Source organism: Cebus imitator, unplaced genomic scaffold, assembly GCF_001604975.1.
Source record: "Cebus imitator isolate Cc_AM_T3 unplaced genomic scaffold, Cebus_imitator-1.0 Scaffold354, whole genome shotgun sequence".
Classification (NCBI taxonomy): Eukaryota; Metazoa; Chordata; class Mammalia; order Primates; family Cebidae; genus Cebus; species Cebus imitator.
Window position 1 is genome coordinate 2,325,329 of NW_016107669.1, and position 18,327 is coordinate 2,343,655.

The following is an 18,327-nucleotide window of genomic DNA, read 5'->3' on the forward strand; positions in this document are numbered from 1 at the left end:
AAAGATGTCCTGAATTCCACTCCTTATTCCATGATATGGATTTGGGCGTGGCTTAGGTGGCTTAGAGCATTTTGCACAGCAATCCTTCTGAGAAATGCTCAAAGAAATAAAATAAGGGCCTCTTGTCCAAATATTTTCCTTTAGTATATTCAAAATGATCATTATTGTAGGTTTGTTTTTTTTTGAGACACAGTCTTGTTCTGTCACCCAGGCTGGAGGGCAGTGGCACCAATCTCAGGTCACTGCAACCTCTGCTTCCCGGGTTAAAGGGTTCAAGTGATTCTCAGGTCTCATTCTCCCAAGCATCTGGGACTACAGGCACACACCACCACACCTGGCTGTCATGTTAAGTCTTTTAGGAAGTCCTGGAATGCATAAGTCTACTTTACCTTATGAATATGTTTACCAACTACATTTGACCTCACCATCCCTAGTGTATTTCAAGTAAATAGTCTTTAAAGAAGTTACTTTGGAACATGTGATTTTTAAAATGTGATCCATTTCTATTAAGCATATTTAAATTTTAGCCTTGGTTTTCTGAAAACCTTAAGCCTCATTTACATTCCTGATATTTTAACCTGTTAAACCCTGGTACTTGAAAACAAGTATACTCAGCATTTACTAATTGGTATAGCTGGACAGTGGTCAATCAGGGCTATAAACCACCAATATGGACTGACCCTGTGTACAGGTTGAATATCAGCATGCCCTGAAAATAGCTACTCCTTCTCCCATTCCCTTTAAATGCCTTATTTCGGAAAAAAAAATGGAAAAGTATTTTTCCTACTGAAAAGTAGGTGGGATTCAAGTCACAAGTTAATAAAAATGGAATTGAAAGAGGCAACATTGACCTCCAAATGTAGAATTAATGGAGGGATTAAGTAATAGGCAGAAGGGCTTCAACACTCCCAAAGAGGGCAGTGAAACAGTAATCAAACGCCAAACGATCATCACTCTGACACACTCCCGAGTTACTGATTGTAAGAAAACTAGAATTAATTTTACCAAGTTTAATAGTTACGCTAAGCCTAACAGTTATACTAAGTGTTGTGAGCTGCAGTTTTTAACCACCAGAATACCACAACCTTCTTATTTTGTTTCTGCTTTTGTATCAACCATTTGATTTCGCGTTCTTGGATTCTGTGAAAGATCTTGCTATGAGCTTAAATTCAGAGACTTAAGCCTCCTAATTAACTACCTTAATGTATATTTTCACTTTGGCTTATCTTGATTCTCTCTGTCATCTTACGTGGATCAAAAAATAAATCTTTAATTTTGTAAAATGCCTGCCTCTATGTTATCATATCAGTGATGCCCCTTGCTACTATAATGATTCCTGTTGATAACGGTGGTGACGATGCTGTATGATGTATGCTTCTCTGATGATCAGTATCTTCTTCTTGGCAGGCAAAGAAAGTTGCTGTAGTAACAGTGAGTCAACTCCTAGATGCCAGTGAAGATTCTTTTCAAAGTGCTGTTGCTACTGCTAACGATGATCCCCTTACAACGTAAGCACAAATTCAATTTGGAAAGAAAACTGGACTAAGCGCTGTTTACTTTTCTAGGATAAAGTATTAACAGAGACGTCTTTATTTCTCTCGTGGATGCAGTAACTGGCTGATTCCCCTGGAAGGCAGACAACAGCCATGACTTCCCACTTGATCTTCAGTTACTAGATGGAGTGGTGTATGTTACCTCCTAGATCCAGGGGTGCTGGCTGTGGTCTGGGAGATGGAGAGTAACTGGGGTGATTTAGACTAGAACTTGTTTTTCTCATTGTAGTTTAACATGGCCAAGGGGCAACTTACATGCATGGCAAGACCTCTTCCAACTTCTTTTGCAACACTTAGAGCTGCAGAGAACAGCTCACTTTGCAGGGCACACTGCCACCCCCCAAGCTGCACCTCACGTTTCTCTTTCCAAGACCCTGGTGTGTTTTGATTATTTTCCTTAGGTTTTCCAATAATGTCTTCTTGACCTCTTTGTGGAACACGTGATAGGGGTGCCCCATTTACTCAGCCCGCCCCGCTCAACCCCTTATGGGAGGGAACATGTAGGTGAGCAAGTGTGGGAACCAACCAGTTGCTTCCCCACTGGCAGGAGCAAACTCTGTGCAGGTCCCGCAGCAGCGTCCAGCTGGGGTACCTGCAACCCCAAGACCACAGAGGGTGTGTTACAATGCTCTCTTATCTCCACTATCCATGGATAGCAGTGTGTTATCAGTCCAGAGGACTCTTTGCCTCACCACACGGGGTGGCTGCCCTCTGCCAGTGAGGCCAAAGGGCCAGTGTGACAGCCTTTTTGGGTCCCCGCACTTGCTGGGTCCTGAATTCTTGTCCAGTGCCAAGAAGAATGAGGTCATGTGGACAAATTGAAGGATGCTGAATGCAGAGAATTTCATTAAACTCAAGTAAGCATACATGCTCATTGTAGAAACATAAGAAAATAGGTAGCTTAGCAAATTTAAAAAATTATCTTACCTTTATTAGCCTATTTGTGTATATTCCAGGTGTTTTTCCTTTGTTTCTCTCTCTGCGTTTGTGTGTCTGTCTGTATGTATATGTATATTACATACTATATTGATTCATAACTTGCTTTTGTCAATACCTTACAAACATCTTCTTCATAAACATCTTTTATATGAATATGTATACATCTACATCATACTTTTAGATTACTACATTATATGAGTAAACTTTTATTGAAACAGTTCTTTGCTCTTCAGCTGGACAAATACATCCCTGGAAGTCTTTTAATGCTCTAAGTAATCAGCATTCTGGTACATAATCTTTATTTACATGACTCATTATTTCCTCAGGAGAAATTCTCAGAAGTAGTTCTTAGTTTTCTAATGATTACAACCAGTACCTACTTAGTATTGAAATTTGAAAGTAGAAAAAGCACAAAGGCACAAAACAGAGCATTCAAAAGAGTGTAATTCTGAGAGCTGGTGGTAGAGGTTGAATGAACAGTTTTACTGGTGTCCTTTGTGACTTCAGATTTCAATAGGAGTCTGGGCCCTTCTCATGGAGAATATAAATGTCTCTCATTTTTCTTTACATATGAGAAGGAATTGCCCACGGGGTCCAGAGTTTGTGTTCAGTGAAAAGAAATTCCAAGAGCCAGAGTGGGCTCCCTTCAGAGCTGAAAGTTTTGTGTTTGCAGAGTCTTGCTAGAGGGGAGGAACGGATGTTTTTTATGAGAAAGCTGAGAAAACAGAAGTTGTGGGATTTGAACATCACAGGTCACAAAGCAGATAGGAATATTTTCCTCAAACTAAATAATTATGAATTTTACTGGCTTAATATATAAAGGAAAAAACAATTTTGTCTGATTTATATGCAATATCCAAATCGTTTTAAGGAGGTAGTTAGAAGATAAATAAAAATTTAAAGTACAGGATACATTGAACTATAAAATGGTATAAGCACGTTCAATTCCTCCTTTAACCGCTCTGAATTTCGAGTCCACTTATTTTCCATTAATGGTCTATCAGTTTATCCTGCACCATGTGATCTTTGTCATAAGCTGTCTTGGACTCAGATCCTTTCTTCAGTCACTTAGATAAGGCTTCCTCCTCTGCCTCTATCCTCAAAGTCAGGTCACCAACCCTTTAGGTTTCTTTATCATCTCTCCACAACAAGGAAATTAAGGGTTGTTCAGGACAATCCTTGGTTTCCAAACTCCATTCTTCTGAACGTAGGCCGGGTGCAGGATTCCCCGACAGGCACCAGGCCTTAGTCATCCATTTCACTTCACTTCTTCCTTCTTTCATTCCGGTTTTCTCTTGGTGTCTCTAGTCTCGCAGCTACCAAATTCCCTTTCTATAGTATAGGGAGAAGTGGGGAGGGTGAGAACACAAAGGAGGAGAGTGACAGGAAGGAAGGAGTCCACCCCAGCTTCAGCCATCTCAAGTTGTCATAGGGAAGGTCTCTAGTGTCCATTGTCTTTCTCTAAATTGGGTAGAGGCAGAATGTCAAAGTGGACAGAGCTCTGGAGGTGTAGCTAGGGTTTCTGCTGGTGAGGGCATCATAGTACAATCAATGAGGACTTCACCATTTTTTTTCTTCTCTTTTTTTTTTTTTTTGAGACAGAGTCTTACTCTGTCATTTAGGATGGAGTACAGTGGCATGATCTCGGCTCATCCCAACCTCCGCCAATCAGGTTCAAGTGATTCTCCTGTCTCAGACTCCCTATAGCTGGGGTTACAGGCATGTGCCACTATGCCCAGCTAATTTTTGTATTTTTAGAAGAAACAGGGTTTCACCATATTGACCAGGCTAGTCTCAAACTCGTGACCTCAGGTGATCCGCCCTCCTTGGTCTCCCAGAGTGCTGGGATTACAGGCATGAGCCACTGCGATGGGCTGATGTCACCATTTTGGACACTGGCTGCAAAGTCTGATCTATAACCTTAGAACTTTGCTTTCATAGTGAAGGTCTTGGTTTACCTGACTTTGAGAACCAAAATGCCTCCCTGGCACTGACCACCCTGTACATTTACATTTCACTTTTCTTTTTGTATTTCTGTTTCCAGCTAGCCTGGCATCCACTCAAATTATCTTGACCAAATAGAGATTTCTTGTAAATAGGCATTTGGGGTCTCATGGAGGTCCCAAGAACTGGATCATAATATAGTGGGCCTTGTCCATCCAACATAATCAAAAAGGTCAGAATCTAGTTTAAAGAGAGTTCATTCAAGTGCAAGGTTTAAGGACAGCTGCCTGGGAAGCACAGATTTCAAAAAATGGAAGTCAGTGGTTTGAAGCATGTAAGTTTAGGATCATTTATATAAACAAAATTCAGGGAAGTTTAACAGAGTTTCAGCATCTTTCTATATAAGGCTTAATGCATGGTTGTAATGATCTGATTAGCCGAGCTGGTCTTTTTCTTTCAGGAAAGGTATGTTTAACATTCCACACTGAAGATGTCACAATGACACTGGATACGTAACAATTATGAGCCATTTGGTTTGAGTTAGGTACAGGACAAAAAGGAGGCAGTTAATCTATAACGTAAATCCGTCATTAGAAAGGGGAAAGGTCTGCTCTCTGGCCTCTCCTACTCATTTACGAACAAGAACAATGAGGAAGAGAGTTAATCTATAATCTAAGAAGTAGAAGCTACAAACATGCTCCAAGTGATTCAATCTCCAGGGATTAACTTCCTGGACATAATAAATTTAGAGGGTCCTGAAATTTTATTTTCTTTTATTGCCATATGGACCCAGGAAGAATGACTGAGGATTCAAAGCAGCTTTGTAAGTCTTAGTAGAGGAGTTTATCGATCTTTTCTTATTTTCAACAGGAAGAATTAGCCTCTTAGTTTTAAATTGTATTTTTTTCTTACAATGATATAATGTCCTCTCTGGCTCCAAGTTATGACTTTTCTGATATAACTACAGCACTAATTTAAAAAATCCTGTGTCCAAGAATCTGATGACTTATTGTGGTCCATTGTACCAGGTTGATGGCCACTTTCTGGGTTAGCTCCTCTGAGGCAGGTGCCCATCTGTAATCTTATCAGTTATGACAAGTGGAGGGAAAATTATACGGAAGAAAAAATGACCTTAGAAGTAGCTGTGCTTGGAGCAACCCGGTACTGGGAAAATGAAAAACACCTCTGCTATACCTACCACGTCTTTCCTTTTAGCCTGCAAATGCCTGAGGGAGCAGCTCCTGGTACTCCCACTTTTCACAGAGTGCTGGCCTCTCAGTAGGTACTCAACAGTTACTATTAGGTAGAATGATATTCTTTGCAAATTGGAGGTGTTTTTTTTTTTTAGGTATTCCTCCTGTTGAAAGCAGTTCTGGGGTATGTGTGAATTTCTAAAAATGGTTTTATAAAAGGAAAACGTTTGAAGCAGAGGATCTAATCTGAATGTTTCCGTACGAATGATGATTACGTTCTTTTTATAAAGCAACCCTCAATTCTTGTAAACTTTCTATTTATCTCATTTAGAGGTAGAAAAAAGATATTTTAGTGAGAGAAATAAAGATTTGGCATTTAGAACAACTACATTCTGATGAAATCCTTTCATTTCTGGAAAAACCGGACTGATTATTTTACATACAGAGGTTTTGTTTGGTCAAGTACAGAAATAATAGTTCAAATATTTCTACGAGAAACAAGAAAAAGAAAAGGTCTTATGACTTTTCTTTGGAGAACACCAAATTGACACTCCCTCCCACCTTCCATCTAATCTATCTTTCAACTTAGTCAAAGTAGAAAAGAACATTGTGTAAACCTTCAGGGCTTAGTTCATAGCTGAGGCAATGAGCTCAGAGCTCTGCTCTTTGGTGGCTCCATCTGAACTGTCACCTCAGGAACGAACAACTTTCAAAACATGCTTTGGATCCTAAGAAGTTTGAGTGAGAGGAAGAAGATCAATAAATGGAAACGGATTCTCACTACTGGAGAAACAATTAGAAGTGCACGCCTTGCCAATGCTGGGTGGCAACACCATCCTTCTATGCCAAAAGCATCATAGTAAAGACTATTTCTTCTGGGAAATCTATCATTCTTGAATTCTACCTTTTTGCCATCTATGTTCAAGGTGGTCTTCAGTGAGGACTATCCCCCAGAATTTTTTTTTAAGTGCATGTAACATACCATGACTCCAGAGAAGTAAATCAATCATCAATTGTCAATTGCCAGGCAATTGTCAATGTTGTCATGACCACACAATTCTATGCTCATGTTTTTTGGCTGTAGTGTAAGAGAGAACACATACCTTTGATTTTATGACAAAATCTTGAGTATTAAGTTGTGTTTTATTATATGCAGGCTTATTGAGCAAATGGAGGATTATTCCTTGTCTTTGGGTGATCAATCAGTGGTGGAACCTAACATCGTGATACAGTCAGCAAATTTATCTGCAGAAAATATGCCTTCAAGTGTTCGCTTCTCTGTGCAGAAAGGTGAGCTGTTAATCTTGTGTGCTTGTAATGGCAAAGAGCATTCTGCTACCGATGATGAATAATGCTCTGCGCACGATAATATAGACTTTTACAATTCTACTCTTTCCCTTCTCATAGGAGCTAGTGGTTCCCTAGTTTCTGGTTCAACATTTATACAAACAAACGTGAGCGGCCTTAATCCAGATGGAAACACTGAACTGCAGATTTTGCTTAACATGAAAAATGGTAGGTCTCAAACTTTGTTACATTAAAAAAGAATGGACTAGAATTCATGGAACTAACTTCTAATTTACTGAGGAAGAAATAATGTACTTAGTTTGATACAGAGTAATTTGCATTTGAGTATGTTTGAGTTCTGACATATTATGGTAATCACTCTACTATTCTAAGTCATAATTTCTTTTTCTTTTCTCAAAAACGTTTTGGAAAGTAACAGAATTGAAATGCCCAGGCCATGCACACAGATATGTTTTCCTGCAAAAGTCTTACTAAGGTGGTTCTGCTTGTACATTTACACATTAAAAACATACTGAATCACAAGCTCAGACCATGTTTACTAGTGGCATGACACTCTCAGGCTCAGATTCATCCTGCACACCTGACCCTGGAAAAGTCTATGTAATTGGCACAGTCATTATTTAGCAGTATCAGTTTTAGGTTATTACCACCTCTCTGTGGTGCCCACTGTGTGCGCACTGTCATCCTGCATATAACCTTTAAGAAATTCTTACATGTAACTTGAAGTGGTTGTATTTTTCAAAGTCTAAAAAAAATAAGTGAATCAAACACATACACTTACTTTTCATTTCTTCTCAAAGAAAAAAACCCAATGCCAGAAAGTTTATGTGTTAGACAGAATGCATTTATAACAGCAACTAAAAAAGAAGAGAGTATTATCCATGAATCTGGCACTCTGGAATTTTGCTCTCATTTGCTTTGGCCACATGCTTTGTGATGGTAGAAACTAAATCTAAGTCGTCTATGTCCTTGTGCATTTTTTCTTTTAATTTTAAAATACTTCATGCATATGGAAAAGTACAGTAAGTAATGTCAGCAGTACCTATGAACTTACCAGCAAAGTAATGTCAATTTTTGCTGTATTTGCTTCCGATCTCTAAAAAAGAGAGTGACGATATTACAGTTGCACCTGAAGCCCTCGACCTTATCCGTTCCCATTCCCCCTCCTTAGAAATTACATCTTTCTGAAGTTGTTGTGTATCATTTTCATAGCTGTGTTTAAACTTTTGTTGTATACTTATGTATCCATAAACAAAATATCCTATATGAGGAGATGTTTTTAAATATTTACATAAATTTTATCCTGTTGTATAGAACTTTTAAACAAAAACTTACCCTTTTTTGAAGGTGTATCTGTGGGTTATCAAACTTATTAACTTTTGTCTAATTGATAATATGAAACATATATTGTTAATTTCCTTTTGCAACTTGAAAGTTCAATGGTATGATATGATTGCTTAGCTTTTCTCTCCCTTGATTTGAGCGTCTTTCCATGTGTTTATTAGACATTCAGATTTCCCAATCTGGGACTCACCATTTCAAACACTGATCATTTTTCCATTGGATAGTTTATCTTTTTCTTATTGGCCATTAGAAATTCTTTTTAAATTCTGAAAATTAATTCTTCATTGATTATATAAATATCTTCACTCCAGACTCCAGTTATCTTTCTGATGTTTTTAGTCACACCAAAACTTTAATTTGTAGTGTATCAATGTACCCAATGTATCAGTCTTTTCTTGTATAATTGGTACTTTGTGTCTTTTTTATGCGTGATGCTTCCCTATTCTAAAGTCATCATAATGGTCTCTTACATTTTCTTCCGAACATATTTAGTGTTTGTATTTATATGTGTGTTTACAGTGCACTTAGAATTCATTTTTGTGTTTGGTAAAATGTAGAAATCTAATTTTTTAATTTCATATAAATAATCAATATAGTCTATGAATTAAAAACACTATTGTAGAGACAGAGAACCAGTTGGACAGAAAGAGACACATTTTTATATTTGTTAAAAAAACGAGTCTCCAGGCTGGACATGGTGGCTCATGCCTGTAATTCCAGCACTTTGGGAGGCCAAGGCGGCCGGATCACAAGGTCAGGAGATCGAGACCATCCTGGCCAATATGGTGAAACCCCATCTCTCCTAAAAATACAAAAATTCGCTGGGTGTGGTGGTGTGCACTTGTAATCCCAGCTACTCAGGAGGCTGAGGCAGGAGAATCGCTTGAACATGGGGGTGGAGATGGCAGTGAGCCGAGATCGTGCCACTGCACACTAGCCTGGCGACAGAGCAAGACTCCATCTCAAAAAAAACTGGTCTCGCCTCACTCGCCGTAGACGACCTGCTTTTCCGCGCGCACGCCCTGCCGCCGCCCCGCAGAAATGTTTCGGTTACCCACCGTCTTTCGCCAGATGAGACCGGTTTCCAGGGTCCTGGCTCCTCATCTCACTCGGGCTTACGCCAAAGATGTAAAATTTGGTGCAGATGCCCGAGCCTTAATGCTTCAAGGTGTAGACCTTTTAGCTGATGCCGTAGCTGTTACAATGGGGCCAAAGGGAAGAACAGTGATTATTGAGCAAAGCTGGGGAAGTCCCAAAGTAACAAAAGACGGTGTGACTGTTGCAAAGTCAATTGACTTAAAGGATAAATATAAAAATATTGGAGCTAAACTTGTTCAAGATGTTGCCAATAACACAAATGAAGAGGCTGGGGATGGCACTACCACGGCTACTGTACTGGCACGCTCTATTGCCAAGGAAGGCTTCGAGAAGATTAGCAAAGGTGCTAATCCAGTGGAAATCAGGAGAGGTGTGATGTTAGCTGTTGATGCTGTAATTGCCGAACTCAAAAAGCAGTCTAAACCTGTGACCACCCCTGAAGAAATTGCACAGGTTGCTACAATTTCTGCAAATGGAGACAAAGAAATTGGGAATATCATCTCTGATGCAATGAAAAAGGTTGGAAGAAAGGGTGTCATCACAGTAAAGGATGGAAAAACACTGAATGATGAATTAGAAATTATTGAAGGCATGAAGTTTGATCGAGGCTATATTTCTCCATACTTTATTAATACATCAAAAGGTCAGAAATGTGAATTCCAGGATGCCTATGTTCTGTTGAGTGAAAAGAAAATTTCTAGTGTCCAGTCCATTGTACCTGCTCTTGAAATTGCCAATGCTCACCGTAAGCCTTTGGTCATAATCGCTGAAGACGTTGATGGAGAAGCTCTAAGTACACTTGTCTTGAATAGGCTAAAGGTTGGTCTTCAGGTTGTGGCGGTCAAGGCTCCAGGGTTTGGTGACAATAGAAAGAACCAACTTAAAGATATGGCTATTGCTACTGGTGGTGCAGTGTTTGGAGAAGAGGGATTGACCCTAAATCTTGAAGACGTTCAGCCTCATGACTTAGGAAAAGTTGGAGAGGTCATTGTGACCAAAGATGATGCCATGCTCTTAAAAGGAAAAGGTGATAAGGCTCAGATTGAAAAACGTATTCAAGAAATCATTGAGCAGCTAGATGTCACAACTAGTGAATATGAAAAGGAAAAACTGAATGAACGGCTGGCAAAACTTTCAGATGGAGTAGCTGTGCTGAAGGTTGGTGGGACAAGTGATGTTGAAGTGAATGAAAAGAAAGACAGAGTTACAGATGCCCTTAATGCTACAAGAACTGCTGTTGAAGAAGGCATTGTTTTGGGAGGGGGTTGTGCCCTGCTTCGGTGCATTCCAGCCTTAGACTCATTGACTCCAGCTAATGAAGATCAAAAAATTGGTATAGAAATTATTAAAAGAACACTCAAAATTCCAGCAATGACCATTGCTAAGAATGCAGGTGTTGAAGGATCTTTGATAGTTGAGAAAATTATGCAAAATTCCTCAGAAGTTGGTTATGATGCTATGGCTGGAGATTTTGTGAATATGGTGGAAAAAGGAATTATTGACCCAACAAAGGTTGTGAGAACTGCTTTATTGGATGCTGCTGGTGTGGCCTCTCTGTTAACTACAGCAGAAGTTGTTGTCACAGAAATTCCTAAAGAAGAGAAGGACCCTGGAATGGGTGCAATGGGTGGAATGGGAGGTGGTATGGGAGGTGGCATGTTCTAACTCCTAGAATAGTGCTTTACCTTTATTATTGAACTGTGACAGGAAGCCCAAGGCAGTGTTCCTCACCAATAACTTCAGAGAAGTCAGTTGGAGAAAATGAAGAAAAGGCTGGCTGATGTTTAAGACATCACTATAACCATCAGTTACTGGTTTCAGTTGACAAAATACATAATGGTTTATTGCTGTCATTGTCCATGCCTACAGATAATTTATTTTGTATTTTTGAATAAAAAGACATTTGTACATTCCTGATACTGGGTACAAGAGCCATGTACCAGTGTACTGCTTTCAACTTAAATCACTGAGGCATTTTTACTACTATTCTGTTAAAATCAGGATTTTAGTGCTTGCCACCGCCAGATGAGAAGTTAGGCAGCCTTTCTGTGGAGAGTGAGAATAATTGTGTACAAAGTAGAGAAATATCCAATTATGTGACAACCTTTGTGTAATAAAAATTTGTTTAAAGTTAAAAAAAAAAAAACTGGTCTCCAAAAATATCTGTAGTTTAATTATTTATTCTCCTAAAAGGCATCATCAAGATGTCTTTTAGAAGGATAAATAATTCTCCTAAAAGACATCTCCAAATACATGGGGAATTCAGAAAATGCCACTATAGGGACAGATTTTAGTGCAACTATCCCAGAAATTGAAAATCAAGTAGGCAAAAATAATAAACTTGACCTTTATATATACTCATGTGTATGTAATTTTGTTGTAGAAAGAGAACAGATAATACAATTTCTTTTAAAATATCCATGGAGTATGTTAAAAACTGACCATTTACTAGTCCACAAAGAAAAACTTACATATTTTGTAAAATAGAAGTCATATAGGACATAGCTCCTGACCACAATGCAATCAAACTAGAAGTGTACTTTAAAAGAATAGCTAAAATTCTAACCAATTAGAAAAATTTTAAATGCCATTATGAGAGAGAAAATTAAACTGCAGATTACAAATTATTTGAAAATTAATGGGAATGAAAACATCACATCTACCTGTCGGATGTGGACAAAGAGGCATTTAAAAGAAAATGTGTATCCTTTAAAAATGTATTATAAAATAAAATGAGTTGTTAAAAAATTTTAAGCATTAGCTAAGGAAGCATGAAAAATGCAAAATCAATTTCATGAAAAGATGAAGCAAGCTTCTGACAAATTTGATCAAGGAAAAAATGAGTGAGAGAATATAAATAAAGAGACATCAAGGACGTATATCTAGAAATATGGAGATTTTAAAAAAACATTTCAATATAGTAGTAGATGTAATTTCTTCTAATGATTCTGCGTATCTATAAAAATAATCATTTTCTAATAAATGATCAAATTACTGTAGAAATGAAGAGGGGGTGAGCAACACTCTAATTAAAAAAATATCTTCTGGCTGGGCGCTGTGGCTCACACCTGTAATCCCAGAGCTTTGGGAGACTGAGGTGGGTGGCACCTGAGGTCAGAAGTTTGAGACCAACGTGGCCAATATGATGAAACCCCTTCCATACAAAAAATTAGCTGGGCATAGTGGCGGGTGCCTATTATCCCAGCTACTAGGGAGCGTGAAGCAGGAGAATCACTTGAACCTAGGACGTGGAGGTTGCAGTAAGCTGAGGTCGCGCCATTGAACTTCAGTCTGGGCAACAAGAGTGAAACTGCATCTCAAAAAAAAAAAAAAGTGTTCTATGGATTTGAATTTTACATCAAGCATGTAATTTTTTGATTTTTATTTTATTATTTTATTTTATTTTAGAGACTGGGTCTCGCTCTGTCACCCAGGCTGGAGTGCAGTGGTACGATCACAGGTCACTGCAGCCTTGACCTCCCAGGCTCAAGCAATCCTCTCGTCTCATCCTCCTGAGTAGGTAGGATCACAGACATGTGCCACCATAACTGGGCATTTTTTTTTTCAGTTTTTTTGTAGAGATGGGGTCTCCTATCTTGGACTGGTCTCGAACTCCTGGGCTCAAGCAATCCTCCCACTACAGCCTCCCAAAGTACTAGGATTATGGGCATGAGCCATGCACCCAGCCTATTTTTTTTTTTTTTTTTGAGACAGGGTCTCACTCTGTTGCCCAGGATGACAGGCAGCAGCATGATCACAAATCACTGCAGCCTTAACCCCCCAAGATGAAGCAATCCTCCAGCCTCAGCCTCCTAAGTAGGTGGGACTATAGGTGTGACCTGCTAGTTTTTTTTTTTTTTTTAATTTAAAAAAGTTTTGGTAGAGACAGAATCTCGCTATGTTGCTGAGGCTGGTCTCAAACTCCTGGACTCAAGTAATCCTCCTGCCTCAACCTCTTAAAGTGTTGTGATTATAGCCATGAGCCACTGCGCTTCATCTCATTCTTTTATTTTTAAAGAAAGAATAAAAAGAAACCTTGCTGCATTTTTAGGGTTAACTTTCCATTTAGTGTACAGGAGAAGCAATCTGGTGATGTCCATGTGGCATGAACAAAAGTCAGCAACCCATCTCTTTCTCTCCAGGTGGAGGCTCCAGCAACAGCTGCAGAGGAAGACAATTTGGGGGCTGTGGGGTCTCGCATGTCTCCCTCTCAAATCACATGACTGAGTACTTTGGTTTCACACCACGGCATTTTCCTTTTATCGCTTGTGAAAGACAACAGAGTTTAGGAAATTAATTCAGTTAAAATGTAAACTGTTGATGCTTCTGCTGTTTTAGATACGCCAAGAGTTGTATAAAGTGTTAGTCCTGGTTCTCTTTTACTGCTGCCACCAATGGGCTGGGTGCAAAACCCTCTGCAGCAGTGATGGTCTTTCAGGATCGTTGATGAACAGCTGATTACCTTTGCCAATGTCTAGAAGATGTTTCACAGTAGCCTGTTAGCCTTGGGAAAAGCCCATGATTGTCGTGACAGCAGAGAACAATAGTTCAAGAGATGGTGAAGAGTGCCTACATCAAAAACTCCACAGAAAAAGACTTGAACTCCTTGCTCCGTGACTTAACACCACTAGTCCCCTTTGAACAGGAGACTGGGCTCAAGGGGTGCTTTTCTGGGCTCAGCCATCCTGGTGTCCCAGCTTTGCTGTTTCCTGTCTCATATCCTATCAGTCAGGGAGGCAACATGGGCTGGGGCTACCACATGTGGCGTTCACTTTCTCCATCTCTCATGCATAAAGCAAGATGTTTACTTTATACGTGAGATCCTTGCAATACCTTTTTGAGGTGGATTAGGCAGAAATTCTTGTTCCTATGTAGAAGGTAAGGAAAGTGAAGCTCAGAAAAAAAATTAATATGGGTGGAATGGCCCACCATGGGTTATATGTGTTAATTACGTATTTCAGTTAAGTAAAGTTTCAACCAGTAAACCATTTTTACTGTACTTTACTCAAATATTAAGCAGCCATGCACTTCTACAATAACATGAGATCTTGTTTTCTGTTTACCCTACAGTTCACTTATTGATTTTAATGTCGTTTTCTCCCTACAGGGGGAAACGCCAAGGCATGTGGCTTTGTAGTTTATCAAAATGACAAGCTTTTCCAATCAAAAACTTTTATAGCTAAATCAAGTTCTAGTCAAAAAATTATCTCAAGCAAAACTGATGGAAATGAGCAAGGTCAGAGTGCTTCTGTTGAAATGGCCTTTAGTCCAAAGGTGAGTTTTTCATTACAGATGCAAGAAAAAAGTGTCCTCATGCTTTCTGGCCTTCGGTCTTTCTGAAGGTGGCAGCTGAGACTGAATAGAGTCATACAGGGGAAGAGATTAGGAGGAATGGGGCGTTTTCCGTGAACAGAAATAATAAAAATTCAGACCACTCTTGAATACCAAAAGCAGGAGTATTTCAAGTAAAAGAAATCTACAGCAAAACTCTTTAAAAGATTCTTTGATGTATCCATTTAAATATTTCTCCCAACCATATCTTTTGTCAAACTAACTAAATGCAAAGTTAACTAACTTAGATTTGACGTCTTTTTTTCCCTCTCTTTAATCTATAATGGATGTGCTAATGCTTAGTGTATATTTATTCATTTCTCAGACGACTGTCTTATATTACTTGATTTTAGCCCAATTAAGCATTTAGAAATAGTGATTGTAATTGTCTTATCAATTCACAGTACAACCGAGATGAATATCAACTCAATTCCTATGCCTGTGTCTATTGGAATTTTGCAACTAAGGACTGGGACACATATGGCTGTCACAAAGAAAAGGGCACTGATGGATTTCTGCACTGCCACTGCAACCATACTACTAATTTTGCTGTATTGATGGTAAGAATGTACATAGTAATCTCTTTCCAGGCGAGAATCTTCGTCATACACAATTCTAGTATGTGCTCCTTGGAAATAACTTTGGGATTTAGTTTACATAGATTCTCAACTCAGATTAAATGGAAAAACAGGAAATAAAATAATAGGACTAAAAAGTAAAGCGCTGGTAAAGGCAAGCAGAATAGAACTTTTTGCTACGTGTCTTAGGGTAGAGAGGTCAGCACTATGTATTTGATCCTGGGAAGGGAGCCCATGTGCGAAGGAAAAGCTGATGAACTCCATTCAACTAACTCACATGTTCTGAAGCATAACGTTGTTATAGCCAGGGGTAAGGCTGTATAACTGTGTGTCAGAGACAGGTTCAATACATACTTACCTATATGTGAATAGTTTAAATCAGTTACCCAAAGCTTTTCCCATTGAAATTGCTCAGGTTACTAAGTGTTTGCTAGAAGACATAAAAGAAAAAGCTCTTTAATTCCTTCAATCGGTCCCCTAGTTTCTCCATGTATTCCTGAATTCTTTTACCTCTAAAAGAATTTTAGAGGTAAAAGAATTTTACGCCGTGCAAGTAACTGATACCACTTAGCTCTGGTGTGCAGCTGTGCATGCATCTCTCAAAGTTCTTATGCTGACCCTTGCGAGAAGAAGGGCTTCTGTATGATTTCTATTATTTCAATGAAACACAAATGTTAGTTAATGTGCTGGATGGAATGCTTTTATACACAATGGAATGGGGAGTTATGGGAGAGTGTGCTTCTCCTTAGTAAGGGACTATTGATGCTATGACTCTCCCAAGGAGAGGCAGATGTTTTCATTCCCCAGTAGCTATAATGTAGCCATATTTAGGAAGCCAGTGGAGATTGGTAGAACATACTGGGTATGGCTTACATTATCAAAGCACAGAACCTTGCTTTTTAAAACTTCTCGAGATAACTAGTTTTCTCATTTTAATGATAAAAGCTCTATTATTTTAATTCACTTGGATTATTTCTTTTCTAACTTGTATTACAGAGAGATCTGCCTTATCCATCAGGAGATACAGAAGAAAAGTTTAATTTTTTAATATCTTAAAGTCATAGAATCATTGAATAGCTATGTAAAGCACAGGCTGTTATACATGTTAAATGATACGGATTACTTTATTATACTTATATTTTCCCTTTTTTGAGGACAGGCTCTAGCTATTTCTTCTCACTAGTATCTAACTGCCTCAATCCCTACATGCTACATTTGTAATTAGTTTTGGTTTGCAATATATATATTTTTAAGTGGCTAATGAAAATTGCATGTAAAGTAAGAACAAACTGGCTCTGAGTGAAGGGATTATTTTTAAAATCTGAAGACCTATGTATCTTATGTTTTTTGCATCTATTAGTATACTACACACAAGAAATAATGTAAAATTTTTGTTTTATTCTTTTTAAATGTGTATTTTGTTTTTATTTTATTTCTATTAAAGCAATACACAGTCATTGCACAATGCATAAAAGTGTTTAATAAAAATATACTGATATGGAAAAATGTTTATGGAAAAGTAAAATGGCAATTCAAGCATAATGCTATTATGTTAGTGAACCTCTGTATGTTTGNGAGTCTCACTCTGTGGTCCAGGCTGGAGTGCAGTGGCATAATCTCAGCTCACTGCAACCTCTGCCTCCCGAGTTCAAGCAATTCTCCTGCCTCAGCCTCCCGAGTAGCTGGGATTATAGGTGCCCACCAGCATGCCTGGCTAGTTTTGGTAATTTTAGTAGAGATGCGGTTTCATCATGTTGGACAGGCTGGCCTCAAACTGCTTACCTCAAGTGATCCGCCTGCCTTGGCCTCCCAAAGTGCTGGGGTTACAGGTATGAGCCACTGCGCCCAGCAAGACATGTTTTTAAGTCTATTAATTTTTGCTACTTTTTTTCTTTAAAACCATTTCTTTTAAATTATGGAGTTCAAAGTAGAACACAGAGCTCTAACAAATGCTAACTGTTGCTTTTTGTTTTCTGTGAGTTATATGACTGAATATGGACAGAGGATTCAATATTTTCTCCAGTATTGCCCCAACCAATTTGGGGGAGGTATTAATTTTTAAAAATTATTTTCTCATTTTTCTCTTCTAGATGAATATGAAAATAGGAAAAGGGTGGTTGGATGTTGGAAATTTTTTAATTGCTGATGAATGTTTTCAAGCTGCTGAGGTGGTAAGTTACCATTGATTTTTAGCTGAGGCAATTATTAGTAGTAATATCTGTGGTTATTCTCATTGTTACATTGTACTGTGGTTTTACTTTCCAGAGTCTGGAGCAATTATACACGAAATTAATTCAGAGGAGCTCCCCTGAGACTGACTTGACCTTGGAGAAGATGGCTGTTGAGAAAGACCACTTCAGAGTGCTTTCTTACCAAGCAGAGTCAGTAGGTATCATGGGCACCAGGGCCTTCCAGTGGGGCATTTTCCTTGTGTAAATGTAAAAATGATGATATATAGCCTATTGGAAGAAAGTCAGATGTCACTGCCTTTTATAGGCATTAATTTGACCTTTTTATCTCTGTCATATCTGAAGGTGATGTTAGTAATGCTGATTGAAATCTGTGGGGTGGCTAAGGGTGAGAAGACTAATATACAGCTAAACATCATTTTCAACCCCTGCATGTAACATCTGTCATTTATTTATGGCAGCAATCCCTACTTAAAACACCTGTCTCTGTGACTCTCTCTTACATTCACAGTCTGCCTAAAATATTTGCCTGAAAAGAGCCTTTTCATTTGCCGTTGTTCTGAGTTGTCTATTGATGCTTTCTAAAAGCCTACTGCGATCACACACCATTTAAAGTTATACTTTACCTCTGTTTATCTTGTGGGTTTCCTCCTTTTGTCATTATACACTTAGGTGTGCATTTGAGCTATGATGAGTTTGCTTTCTGTTATTACACAATTTTGGAAATGAAAAATCCCCAGCTGGGCATGGTGGCTCATGCCTGTAATCCCAGCACTTTAGGAGGCTGAAGTGGAAAGATTGCTTGAGCCCAGGAATTGGAAACCAACCTGGACAGCATAGTGAGACCCCA

General features: G+C 38.7%; 2 protein-coding genes across 2 annotated transcripts in view; both read left to right on the forward strand.

Moving 5' to 3' along the window:
* Nucleotides 1-18,327, forward strand: part of ADGRG7 (adhesion G protein-coupled receptor G7) — a 64,193-nt gene that overhangs the window by 24,836 nt on the left and 21,030 nt on the right. Inside the window, exons 6-10 of the mRNA XM_017506327.2 lie at nt 1,408-1,508; nt 6,786-6,919; nt 7,037-7,144; nt 14,487-14,653; nt 15,115-15,270. Coding sequence (XP_017361816.2) covers nt 1,408-1,508; nt 6,786-6,919; nt 7,037-7,144; nt 14,487-14,653; nt 15,115-15,270 — 666 coding nt within the window. The remainder of the gene's footprint in view (nt 1-1,407; nt 1,509-6,785; nt 6,920-7,036; nt 7,145-14,486; nt 14,654-15,114; nt 15,271-18,327) is intronic.
* On the forward strand, nt 9,252-11,525 carry LOC108287785 (60 kDa heat shock protein, mitochondrial). The gene has a single exon (XM_017506373.2). The coding sequence runs from the start codon at nt 9,323-9,325 to the stop codon at nt 11,042-11,044; it is 1,722 nt and encodes a 573-aa protein (XP_017361862.1). The 5' UTR covers nt 9,252-9,322; the 3' UTR covers nt 11,045-11,525.